This window comes from Battus philenor, unplaced genomic scaffold, assembly GCF_028537555.1.
Source record: "Battus philenor isolate CCGP_79_NKW_IND1 unplaced genomic scaffold, ilBatPhil1.0.hap1 SCAF_27, whole genome shotgun sequence".
In the NCBI taxonomy this organism is placed as follows: Eukaryota; Metazoa; Arthropoda; class Insecta; order Lepidoptera; family Papilionidae; genus Battus; species Battus philenor.
This window is the reverse complement of record NW_027181690.1, coordinates 10693384-10707947: the sequence shown is the minus strand read 5'-3', so window position 1 is coordinate 10707947 and position 14564 is coordinate 10693384. Positions and strand designations below refer to the sequence as shown.

The 14564-nt window shown below is 33.7% G+C and overlaps 1 protein-coding gene across 1 annotated transcript in view; it reads left to right on the top strand.

Moving 5' to 3' along the window:
* The window catches only part of LOC137925769 (facilitated trehalose transporter Tret1-2 homolog), a 52942-nt gene that overhangs the window by 29814 nt on the left and 8564 nt on the right, over window positions 1–14564 (top strand). Inside the window, exon 2 of the mRNA XM_068769237.1 lies at window positions 10496–10566. Within this exon, the coding sequence (XP_068625338.1) occupies window positions 10496–10566 (71 nt within the window). The remainder of the gene's footprint in view (window positions 1–10495; window positions 10567–14564) is intronic.

Genomic DNA, 14564 nt, shown 5'->3' with positions numbered 1-14564 from the left:
CCAAGTCAATTTCATCCACTTCAAAGTAATCTCTGTCCTATAAAGTGCACTTTAGCGAAAGCTTTTTCAGCTCCACTTTATTAGATATCAGTTATTTGGTTTTTTTTAATCTAAAAAACTGGTACTTGGATAGTGTGTTTTATATATTTCCACAGTATTATGTCTTATGGATTGATGGTTGTGGTAGATGTGCGGAAATTGAAAATATATTTGTACTAGCTAATCCCGCAAACGTTGTTTTGTAAAAAAATCAAAGTTTTTAATATATAAATAAAAGATAAGGGTTGATCGTAGAGGGTTGAAAATTTAGGGTTGTATGTATTTTTGTATGCTGTATCGTAATAAAATAAAAACCAAAAAATTTGTGTAAAAAATAAAATAACAAATTTAGGGGTGGACCACCCTTATCACTTAGGGGTATGAAAAATAGATAGTAGCCGATTCTCAGACCTACTGAATACGCATATAAAATTTGGTAAAAATCGGTCGAGCCGTTTCGGAGGAGTTCAAGTTCGAAAACCGTGACACGAGAATTTTATGTATTAAATTGCAAAAGAGACCCATCTGAGCTGTTTACCGCTTTGAGCCGTGAATCTCCTTGAGAGAGCGGTTCAAAGAAATCAATATTCTTACATTCGTGGCCTCACAATATATTTATGATAATATTCTCTACGTTTATAATAATTGAAAATTCAAGAAAATATGTCATGTACATAGTGTATTTATAAGGCACTGTGAAATACTGAGTGTACCAAAGTTTCTACTGCAAAAAGTCTCTCATTTTGTTTTTTCATGAAAATCCGCAAGACTTTATTGGACTACAATTTACAAAATTCAAAACGCATATTAAAAGAAAATTGGTAGAAAAGGCTTTTTATTCAATAAACGAATATTTAAATGACAAGAATCCTTGGCGGTGATGTCGTATGATTGTTTTGATTTAGGCTATATCTGATAAAGTGTATATGTATAAATCTGTATTGTTAAACTGTTAAAAGACATGTTGTTGTGTAGTTTCTTCCTGCTTCTTCATCACAACTATAACACCTTGAGAAGCGGAGTAATCTCAAAAATAAAATAGATTATAAAAAGTTGTCGAACTAAAGTTCAAAGATTGAATAAATGATTTTTTTTTACAAAATCTGCATTAGCTAGGGTACCAGTATTTTGAAATACAAAATCATGCTTTTCCGCCATTTTGTTTTGTGTCGTAACAAACTATATTTTCCTAATAGAATCAGGCGTTACCTCGCGGAAGTCCATCCTTATTAAGAAAGGGACTAACATGTAGCTACTTCCGCTATGAAGCAGTAAAACTATGGGTGAAACACGTGTAGAGTAAATTAGCGGTGGTAGTTGTATAGCTATATTAGTCGCTCTATTAAATTGTATTTTGATATTCCAGTTAAAGTTTATTTTCAAACAAAGTAAACCATGAAACTGGGTAATCTATTCTGCGGTATACCAGTTAATCAACAAAGAGGCAATGTGTGTGGCTTTCATAGAAGCTCTACAGATATCGGCCAAGCACTGTTTGATATTGAAATGAGAACAATAGATGTTGAAAGTGTCTATGCATTGTTTTTTGTATCTTACTTTTGCATATAATGGAAAAACATTTTTGACTTATATATTTTTTTAGATAATTGTCTCTAGTAAAGTTATTTGTTATAAATATGATTTAATTATTCACTTCAGATTTAGATTTAAGAGTCCTATAACAATGTAGATCAGGGGTGCGCAACACGCGGCCCGCAAGTTCGTTTAAAATTGAATTTAATTTAAATAACATTTCTCTCATCCAATACATTGTAATAAAATTAATTATAATAAAATGGTAATACACCAATACCTTACTTTGCGTCGTAGTTGCGTTCCGAAAAAACACGACGCAAATTGAAACGCCGCAAAGTGAATTAATATTTTCTATAGCAAACCATGTAAAGATCGAAGATAGGTTCCAGGGTTACGAAAATATTACTCTTTAATAAGAAAATTGAATAAAGTAAACATTTAAAAAACAAAAATAATATAACTCTGCCAATAAATAACTTGGAGAAATATTTACCTTCTTTGTAACCAGAAACAACCCGTAAAAAATTATGTAAATTTATTATTTTCTTTTAAAAAAAGCACAACACACTACGTAATTCAAAGTAAACTCTTAAAATCAGCAAAACAAAGTGAAAATAAAACTGTATTCAAATTGCGTTGATTTTTAGTTAGAAAGGGAATCCTCGAGTTTTGATGGCATGGTGCAATTAGAAACAAAAATGTTGCTATCTTTTAGAAAAAAAAAAGAAAATTTAAGATGATATTAAAGACTCGAACCCAAAACAACGCAACCTCGAAAATCTAACGACGCACAGTGAAAATTAGTACTAATTAAGCAGCAACTTCGAAAAAAACACGAAACGATGCAAAGCGAGGTATTGGTGTACATAAATCTAAATAGCTACCTCATCAATTGAGACTTATATTTATCAGCTTGTATCGTAAAAACAATGCCAAAATGTTTCTTTTCAATTTTAAATTTATTTCGTATTCTGTTCTTTATTTGTTTTTATTTATAGTTTAAAAACGTGTACGTGAAACCTCTTTTGTGCTATATTTATTATTTATTGAAACTAGCGCCATCTATCGTGGCAGCCGAGTATGAACCGGCTGTGAGTGAAGATAGCTACGAGTCGCCTGCTACGCGAGGCCCGCGGCTAACTTCACGCCACTCTATGTGTCTATTGTTTCAAACGTCACATTCTACCTTTAATTGGTCAATACGTGCTCTCATTACATTTTTATTGTTAATTTTTAATTCGTTTTAATAAATGTTATTGTTAAAGTTTAAATAACATTTATTGAACACGATCTCTGTTCTACCACCTACACGATAATTAGCCTAGACCAGTGATTCTCAAAGTGGTCTATATCGACCCCTAGGGGTCTATGACAACCTGCAAGGGGTCTACGTCAGCGAAAAAAAATTTGGGGGTCTATGAAATGAAAATGGGGGTCCACGATAGTAGATCTCAACACATATACCGATAGTACCTATTTACTTACATCATGGTACCTTATAATATCAAAACATTTACATTATTTATAAAAGTACCTATGAAGTTAGGAAATTATTGTATATGATTATAAAATTGTGTAAGTTGTAGGATTATTAAATTAATATGTGTTTTTACCTTAAAGTTTTAACACTAAACTTCACTACAGTTAGAAATTTACAGGAAATCAATATCAGGTAAGTAGGGGGTCTCCCCAACACGGAAAAACATGGCAAGGGGGGTCTACGACACAAAAAAGTTTGGGGAACTTTGACCTACACGATAATTAGCCTAGAGCTAAACATATTTTTATGTTTGATATAAATAAAATGTTGGTCATAACTAATACGTGTTACTTTATGTGCAGCTGCCCAAAAAAATATTAATTTGACATAAAAAAGGTTGCTCGCCCCTGGTGTAGACGATTTTTAAACGACATCCTTCGTATTAAACGTTCTAAACTAGTAATTTTATACTTTCCTTAAAATATTAGTATAGAAATCGATTTTCTAGCTTCATTCAGATTCAAAGAAAAAGCCAAAAGTAAATTAGGTGTAGTGGCAGCCGGTGCGTAATGCAATCGGGGCTTCCCCGGAGAAATGTACGAAGTAGCATGTTCGCTACTAGGACCATAATGCCTCCTTATTCGATTCCGATACGCTCTCCTTTCGTAAATATTGAATACTCCGGGCGGGTATGACGTCATTGAAAATATTGATTTACAAATTATATGAAGGTGTTCTAGACATTTCGATATATATAGCACTTGTACAAGTTCGTATAAATACAGTCTGTCACAGGGGTAAACAACCTTTTTACTCGAGATGCAAATTTAAATTTTAAAATTGTTCGGCGGGCCGCACATATAGTAACATTATTAATAAGTTAAAAAACTATACTTGTAATGAAAGTCAAAATAAAAAAGTAAAGTATTCATTTACAAATCCAATAGAAAAAAAATTGTTTCGGTTTATTATGTACCACGATTTTGATTTATTTAATTTTATAAAAGTAAATTGATGTGAGAGTATCAAGAAAATAAATGCAATTTACTAAATTCTCGGAGGGTTGCATTTACGTGTTAAGAGCCGCAAAGGCCCGCGGGCCGCGTGTTAGTCACCCCTGGTCTATCATATACTCGGCGTATATATCTGTAACTTAATTGTACTTATAAATTGCTAGTGTTCCGGTTTGAACGAAGTTGGTATACATTTTATGGTTTACGTGGCGTTCTAATGTTTCAACCTTTTTTTATATAACTCTAACAACTTTTCTAGCTTTTTTACGTCTTTCAGAAAACATAGGATATATATAGTTCGTGAGTCATAATATATATGTAGGTAAAGGTTGATTTTACATCAGTGCAAAAGGATATATAAACTACACACTATCCAAAAATTATTGGTTTCAGAAATACGTCGAATATTACGTCATTGGAAAAAAATATTAATTTAAAACTGTATGTGTGTGTGTGCGTGTGTGTGTGCTTCAGCTCATAGACGCACACTAAATGGCATAAGCCTTCACTAATGATATCTATGACTCCCCTTCGATATACCACAATCGCCACGTTTGGCAGGACCCTGCTGCCCATTCTCTGTAAACCTGTTTTCCATTTTCAAAAAGTCAACAAAGCCTTCATATACACATGTGTACTTATATATAATAAAGTTACACGATATATCTTAGACCTTTCTTTTTTTATTTTAAATCTAAAATTAAAAGTATATTATGAAATAAATCTTATTATAGCATTTAAGAGTTTTGCTTTGAAATGTGTGAAACTTGTTTTGTTGACTTCACATGGTTAATATTATTATGTATATATCAAAAAAAAAATTGTTGAATAACGTTTAGAAATAGCAAAACAAAACAGTTTTGAGTTTTAAGACGCTTCTTTTTAACAGATCAACGCATGTAAATGACTATTTTAATACAATTCTATATAATTAATGCACAAAATTTGAACGATAACTTTATATACCGTATATTTCTGTGAGTTGTAATAATTACTAATGTATTCCGGTTTAAAAGAAGTTTTTATTTATTTTTATGATATACAAAACGTACTGTACTGTTTAAATTTTTCTTACACCACTTGTGACAACTCTTGTTAGGAGATCACTTAGATTAGAGTTCCCCAAACTTTTTTGTGTCGTAGACCCCTTGCCATGTTTTTCCGTGTTCGGTAGACCCCCTACTTACCTGATATTGATTTCCTGTAAATTCCTAACTGTAGTGAAGTTTAGTGTTAAAAATTTAAAGTAAAAACACATGTCAATTTAAACATTTATTAATTGAATTTAAATTAAAACTACTCAAAATATAATTTTGTATCTGTTATGTAAAATATACGTAATATTAAATAAACATAAAATAAACTATAAATAAAATAACATAAGCAGCAAGTCAACATTTTTAGTGAGAAGGATGAACCTGATGCTTTAATACTAAATTATCAACATTTGGCGTCAATTTTGTAAGGGTTAATCTTAAATCTCCTCGGCTAATGATTTCCAGTCTGTGGACCCCCATTTTCATTTCATGGACCCACAAAATTTTTTTTTCGCTGACGTAGACCCCTTGCAGGTTGTCATAGACGCCTAGGGGTCGATATAGATCCGTTTTGGTATCACTGACTTAGATACAAAACACCTCGTATAAATATATTAAGGCCTACCAACTACTTTCCATAAATATATATACATATAAATGGTTTGGGGGGGGGGGCTCTTAATTCCCCTGTCTAGTGTACACAAGGAGTATATTTACAATATATATATATATTTTTCTTCATATTTACATTCTCATCTTTTTCCTTATCAATGTCATTTATTTATTCACCCTTTATTGATCACATTTTTTTCTTAATCCTTTCATTCATCACCTCACTTTCGTCGCCTTCCTACAGAAATACTACAGGTTTATATTTTTAATTTTTTTACTTTATTTTTACATTGAAATTCTTTTATAATTTAAATTTTAGTTACCTATTTCTACAATACATTTATCGTAGATTATATATTTATTATGAGCAGTCCAGTAAGTCTGTTATATAATCAGACTGCATCGAACACCCGGTGCACACGACAGCTGCCTAAACGTGATTAGAAAGTGAAGCGAAATTAGTTTTCGACTCATTTTAGAACTAAATTCAAAATGCATTCGCTTAATGCCTATTTCAAAATGAGTTTCCACTCCCTGTGATATTAACGTCATGTTTTTTAAACCACGATTGGAGGTTTAATGCAAATTCATCTGAGGCTAAATTTAAATTTACTCGTCGATAAATGCATATACATATATATATTGTTATGTTCTGTGGGTTCTGACTCGAAATTAAACACCACTGGTTCACAAGGACTGCTTTATTCACAAATCAAATGGTCACCCTACTTTAACACAAAGTATACTTTCGCTTAGTTCAAACTACTTCCAAATCGCACAAAACATCACTGCCCAAATAACTTACCAAATAGTCACTTTGTATCGCTGATCGTAGATCTTAATCTTATAACTCGAAAAACAACACAGAACTGTCGTACGAACGACGAACCATCAACGAACACCTATTTATACCACAGAGAAGGTTCTAGTAAGTTCGAGATAGTACTCGGTTAGAATTTCCGAGAACCGTACACACATATCTATAAATAATTTCAAGGTCACGCGTGTTTACGACACTTCATGAACCTAGGGTTCAGTGTTTATTGTTTAGAGGGTTCTGTAACTCGTGCTTTGTAACGTAAATATAACCTATCCTAGGTGATTGTTTATGGGTGTAAAATTTTTAAAGAAAAGGACCAATATTAATCCACTTCCGCATATGCAGTGGTAGTCGTGCAACAAAGTGCACCGCCCGCCAGCCCGCTGATAAATGCGTATGCGGCAAACAATGCGATTTACACAACTGCCACCGTCAAATCACTCAACACTTGTTTCACCCCTCCACGGGGCATCTTCAGGAGTTATGTTACACCGATTAGTGCCAAACACAGAGTCACAGTACAATAAGGCAGTAAATTATAAAGGTAATATATAGCACGGTGAATTGGTCGACTGAAGTGGTACGTCGCATGTGGTGGAAGCACATCGCTCATAGAACAGATGGCTGTTGGGGTCGAAAGATTCTCGATTGGCTATCCCCAACCAGTAGACGCGGCGTGGGAATCCCCCTAGTTGGACTGGCGACATAGAATTGGATATCTTTATTCTTGTCTTTTTTTTCTTCGTTATTCAATTAGCAATTCTTTCGTTAACAACTGCTTACGCATTTGTCAAAGTTGAATAGGTAGACCAACAGGATAGGGTCATGCGTTCTGGAGTGAAGACCAGAACATCAAGCACAGCGTTGGACATCTAAAGAGTTAGTGTCTTATTAAAAGATATTTGTAACACTTTATCAATTTATTTAACACACGAACAAATTTTTATTAGCGCTAGAGGGCGAGCAAAAAGGACGTGCATTCGTCGTAGGACTCTGGGGCGCACTGTGCTCCGCGACCGAGTGAAAGCGGGCAATAGAACAAAGGCGCAAAAGAAATAAAAGAAACAAAAGAAACAAAAGTAACAAAAGGTCTGCGCCCGCGTCACCGGTGCGTGCATGTGCCCGCTGCACTAATTCGGCACACTAAGTTCGCCCGTCGGCTTCGCTCGCCCACAAAATCTTACACCTATTAATTATTCAGACATCACATCAGTGTATATACGACTCCCACACATCCATCCATAAGTTGGATGAACGACTTTTAATTTTTTTTACATCCATAACTAACCACCCTGTATATGTTTTTCTATTACTTTATATCACTGTTTGAAAACAACTCTAAAAATCAACTCAAAAAAGGAACTAAAAATTTCAAACATGTTACTACAAGATAAGAAGTAAGTTTTAAAATATATACAAAGTATACATCTACGGTTTTGTATGTTAATAAAAAGTCACCGCACATACTAGAAGCGCAATAGTAAACCCGCAAAGCTTTTAAGACACTTACATGTCAAGCATAAAGTCAGCACTCATGTTAAAACTAAGTAATCCTTCTTGACCCACTTATTACTCTACGCTTTGTAGTTTTCTTTGTATGCATACAAAGATACTGTTTCTTTTGTTTTATACATTCAAATCAGAATTCTAGAATGTAAAGTCTCTTAAAGATTTTTAATTATATCGCAGTCTTATCAACCATATAAAATACTTTTGTATTTCGAATATGTTTTGCAGCAAGAGATTTGTTTTTTAAATCAAAATGAAATAAGTATATTTTTATTATGATAATAAAAATGTAAGGCAAATTAAAATAAGTAAGAAAACGACTAATATATAACTACTTCCGCTATGTATCAGTAGTCGTGCAATAAAGTGCACCGCCCGTCAGCCCGCTGATAAATGCACGTGCAGCAAACAATGCAAATTACACAACTACCACCGTTAAATCACTGCACTATTTTTTTCTTGAGTGATTTAACGGTGGTAGTTGTATACTGACTATTGACTACTGCTACATAGCGGAAGTAGCTATATATTAGTCGTTTTCTTACTTAGAATAGAGTTCCGCAAAGTAACGCCTGAACCTATTAGAGATTAAAATGATTAATATAGTTGTGTATTATAAGAATAAAAAGTTTTTATTAAGTCGCATAGTCAAGTCAGGGGAATACCCCTGAAAGAAGAAAGTAAATAAGCAAACGAAGATAAGTAAGTAACCGTCATAATTCAGCGGATTTACAAATTGCAGCGGAAATGAACACGCCAAATATCAGAACACATCTGGAAACGACATATAAAAATTTCCATCCACAAGGTAGAAGCTTGTTAAAGTCGGAAGAAACAAGAGAAGGTGTGAGGTGTGATGTTCTGCGGTTAACGGTGAACTATCTTATCATACTTCTTCAAATTATAATTTATTTATGTTTTTAATATAAATGAAAAAGAGTATATTATTAAATATAAAAATACTATACTGATTTTAATGCGTTGAATTAAAAGTTTTTTTTTTAGTTTAATATTACAAAGTTTTCCTCTAACATATCCAGAGCCTATATTTCTTAATTACAATTTCTAGATGGGGGGGAGGGGATTCCCAAATGGACGCCTGGGAATGGAGGGCCCAGGCAGTGTTCTGACACTGCCCTGGCCCTCCATTCCCAGGTCACACTCTCTTACTGACTAAAACCCCCCTCCGTTGAATGTGTTTCAATTAAATTTCTTAAAGTTATACATTTCCTTATTATCTAATATATCAATTGTTATTTTACGATTATATAATATTGGCATTGACTGCTTTTATTTTCTTTGATGTAACTTTTGATTATTTTTGTCGCAAATTCAGGAAATACGTGACGGCTTCGGGCGTCGTCTATGATAGAAGAGATGGTGTTCCTCTGTATGTCAACGCCCATTGTCATTTCGCAGTCATACTTCAATCTGCAGAAATTAAATGTTGATGCTCACTCGGGAAGATAATTATTGTCAAGTGTTCTTTCTTCTTTTTCTTCTTTATAGCTGATGGTCTACTGCAAGGCATATGCCTACCGCCTAGCAGTAACTAGCAACTTCCATTGACTTTAAATATGTCGTCATTCCAACTAGTAGGGCCATCTACCAGCCAACCATCCATGCTGTATCTACCACCTCGTGGTAACCACTCGAGAACCTTTGCTCCAACAGCCATCTCTTGCACTAGCAATGTGCTCCTTTACAAAACTATATTTGTAAAGAGCAACTGTTGAGTTTCTCGCCGGCTTCAGTAGAACTGATTTCCGAGCTGGTGGTAGCTTCCTGTAGGGATAACAATTCCGACATTTTTGATGATTCGAAAGGATAATAGCATATTCTAATGAAGAGTACAGTACCCGGCGATAAATATTGCACATATTTGGAAAGAGACAATCGGCTAATTTCGGCTTCGTAGAGCGTTATCTCTGTCGCACGAAATACAACGACTACATAGGTAGTGTGGAACAGACTCTGTGTTTACCACTTATCGGTGTAACATAACTCCTGAAGATGCCCCGTGGAGGGGTGAAACACGTGTTGAGTGATTTAACGGTGGTAGTTGTATAATTCGCATTGTTTGCCGCATACGCATGTATCAGCGGGCTGGCGGGCGGTGCACTTTGTTGCACAACAACCGCTGCATGTGCGGAAGTGGCTAGATACTGGTCCTTTTCTTACTTGAGACAGAGATAGTGCTCTACAAAGCCGAAATTAGTCGATTGTCTCTTTCCAAAGGTCGATTTTAATTTGTTATATCCTCGTATTTACACCATCTTATGTAACCTAAACTTTAGTATGTCGATATTTCATCAATTTAAAATGGTAGAACGTTTATATATTTAGTATAGTCTGTAGTCTTTCCTTATAATAGGATTGTAAAAAACTTGCCGCGTCTAAGATATAAAGGAAGGTCATTAATCTTGTCATCTTGTCCCTTTTTTTTCAGGAATCGCATAGAGAGGACAGCTTCGAAGAGATGGCGGGGGTCCGTGCGGCGTGTGGTTGCCGCCTCTGTGTGTGAGTTTTAACATTTTTCATATACCTTTTCTTTTTCTTATATATCAACCTTCTCAACGAGAATAGTAATAAAAAATATTATAAGTCTTCGTGTTTATTTTAGAATAAAAAATATTTCAAGGTTGTTTCAAATAATTCTCGAAATATAGAATACATATTTTTTTTAAATCTTGGCTGCCCAAACAACGGCCCGCATTTTTATAAAATTAACAAGAAATATTTTAACTGTTTTGTTTTCATACAATCTGAAAAGCAAGTTCTTTCGTAAATAATCATATCTATATAAGGTTATTAGTTATGTTAAGGCTTTAAAGTGGTTAATATATAGAAAATTTGTTAGTAAAGGACGTGAAACAACATCTATTTATAACCTTGTATAAAGTGCTCTGAAATATGTTACATTCATTTATATTTTCGAATGCGACAGAACAATAAATTTTATCAGTATAGTCTTTAAGGACAGATAGTAAACAATTATTAATTTTAATATATAGGGGTTCGAAATTTAAAAACACTTTTTTAATATTATCATTACGTTATTTATTTTTGTTTTCATTTCAACGCAATTTATTAGGTTGGTAGATTTCTTTGTTTTCAATGTACGGATGAGATAAAATGATTTAAGATAAATAATAATAAACATATGTTTAAGGATTTAGATCAGTGATTCCCAAAGTGGTCTATATCGACCCCTAGGGGTCTATGACAACCTGCAAGGGGTCTACGTCAGCGAAAAAAAATTTGGGGGTCGATGAAATGAAAACGGGGGTCCACGATAGTGGATCTCAACACATACACTGATATTACCTATTTACTTACATCATACTATCTTATAATATGAAAACATTTACATTATTTATAAAAGTACCTATGAAGGAAAAAAATTAATTTATATGTTTATAAAATTGTGTAAGTTGTAGGATGTTGGTATTCGTTTTGTGGTTGCAATACGTTTTGAACATACACTAAACTTCACTACAGTTAGAAATTTACAGGAAATCAATATCAGGTAAGTAGGGGGTCTACCAAACACGGAAAAACATGGCAAGGGGTCTACGACACAAAAAGTTTGGGGAACTCTGATTCAGATTAAAAGTTTTTATTAAAATGTTATATTAGCACCATCTATCGGCACACAAATTGCATTACTATGTGCACACGCTTCGTGATTCCAGATATTTGAATAAGGAATATATTTAAACGGGATGATTCGTTATATTTTAAATAATTTACAGGGGTAACACTATAGGTCATTGTCAGCAAAGAGGTTAACACCTAAAGAGTTTTTACACCTATATTTACCATAACTTTTTTTTTCGATTGAAATGCGATAATTCAATAACTTCTATCAATACAAAGTCTACAGAGACAGATAGTAAACAATAATTTATTTTTATATATGGTTTTCCGAACGTTTTTCGAACTATATTATCATTATGTTATTTATAGGATGTACAATAGATTAATTTACAGAAAACGAGCTATACATTCACTTTTAAAGCTTTTACGTATCATCCTGTATATAAATAAAAAGTATATCGCTAAAAATGTTGCCAGTCGAACAACAAAAATAGATTAAATCAATTAGGCATGCATTAGTTATATTACTTTTAAGTTGGACATATACGAGGGAAGGTATACAGAGAAATGAATCGAAAAATTCAAAGGCATAATGTGAAAATTATATTTTTAATTTTTACTATCATAGAGTAAGTTATAAAACTAGACACTTAGTTTTTATCATCATCATGTTCGGCAAAAGACGCCCATTACAAGCCATAGAATTCTCCAAGATCGCTACGATGCATCTATCTAGTGGGCGTATACCGGCTAGTCATTGCCACTCGAGAACGTTCCACACACTGCCACTTTAGACAAACAATTCTTGCATCTACGTGATCTTGGTTCTTCTGCAGATCGGAGCATTGTCCTCTTCATTACTCTCTTGGTGACCTTCTTCTACAGCCTTCTTATGAGGGCCGTCGTAAGAATTAAAACGCTATTTTCGGTTTTCAATCAACAAACTACTTTTATTACAGATTATACATACATCGTTAGTTCACAACTATGACACTAGATGACGTTAGTGGTAAATAAATATTACTTTGTTATATTTATTTAACAGTAAGTGACCATGTTTTTAATACGTATCATTACTGGCATTACACATTGATCTCAGGGTACAAAATAGCAAAATTATTTTTATAAGCAATCATTATTTATTATTTGAATTTCAATTCAATAAATTCATGTATTATTTTAACTCCAAAGCGGGCCCTAAGAATTTTGAGTTAGGCAGCTCTGGTTTAAACCACATTTTTCATAACGATTGCTAAAGTAAATACGATTTTCTAGAAATCAATTTTCTATTCAAAATATTATAAATATTTTACGAATTGAAAAATATCGTGGTATTTAAACGGTTGGTTTGGGCAACGAGTTTTCGATGTAAACAAAGAGAATTCAGCGGTGTGACGAGGAAGGTACATAATTGACAAGACGCATACGATAGAGTTAAGAACATCTTCTACTTTTACTGAGGTATTTATTTATTATCAAAACCAAGTGTACAACAGGCATACACGTTTAAAATTGCCGACTAGTAATGCATTATATTTTTCATTTCATGTCATTATCTTCCGTTCAGTCGCAGGGTGTCAGCTACTTGTAAGACGTTCTTTAGTTCGCTGACCGGTCCGTGGACTTCACTCTCGGACCTTAAGGTCCCAAGTAAGAAAAGGACCAATATTTAGCCACTTCCGCACATGCAGTGGTAGTCGTGAGTCGTGGTAGCGGTAGTCTACTGATATTTATTTTTTAATCTTTTCTTTCTCGAAATTTACACACCTTCCTCGGCTATCGTTTATGTGGATATATTAATGTAATGCTTATCTCGGTACCACTCTAAGTTGACTGGTAGAGACATTACATATATTACGTGTTCATAGAGTTCGAAATAAATGCCTTTTCTACTTAAAATATGCATTTATTCACCGACACGACAAATCGCCACAGACGTATGATTATTTGCGTACAATTTCATAACAACATGAACACTATACTGCAACTCCGCGAATAAACTCATTATTTACACCAATTCTATTAAAATCTTCGGTAACGCTTTACTATCGCTTTGTTATCGCTTCGTATAGCTAATGAGACGTCTAACGATAAATCTCCTGGTTCCCTATATATCACTGGCTGGAATTTTTTAGAGGTTGCTATGCGTAATGAGGAGATGATACCTCATGTAAAAAAACAATAAAGGTATTTGTAGGTCATCGTCTTCAGCTGCAATTAAAGATACAATAAACTGAGAGACGCACAATAGGGTATGCATAACTTTATCGCCTGTATTTCCCCACATATACTTTGGTGTTTCACCGTCAGCCCCGATAAGCTCGATCGTAGAATTTGTCATATGTTCTTTCAGACGGTCTTTTTTATGGTTCGGATGTCACAATATATTTCGTTATAAAGTTATAAAGGTTTGTAATATAGCCTGCTTGCTTTACATACCACGTTTAATATTCTACTAACTTGAAACTAACGTTAAACATTATGTATGAATAGACTATAGTCGTTACAACGGATATTAGCAGTTTAATTGAGTTTCGAAGCAAGTTTATTTGCTCTCTAGTTTACCATAAGTGGCCTATAAAGTGTAAAGGGTCTGAAAGCTAAACTAAGTGTACGTTGTAAGTATTCATTTATGCTAAATTATTCCCGAAATTAACCCGAGTGCGTTGACCTTTTAGGTATTAAGAATCTTAGGTGTAAAGAGGTTGTATATTTTAAATGAAATAAAGGTATAGTGTCTGATGTAAACTGGGTGGCTCTTTTAAACAGAATGCTTGTATTAAAATATTGTTATAAAGCACGAGTTACAGAACCCTCTAAACAATAAATATGGAACCCTAGGATCAAGAAGTGTCGAAAACACGCGTCACCTTGAAGTTATTTAAACTATCTCGAACTTACTAGAACCTTCTCGGTAG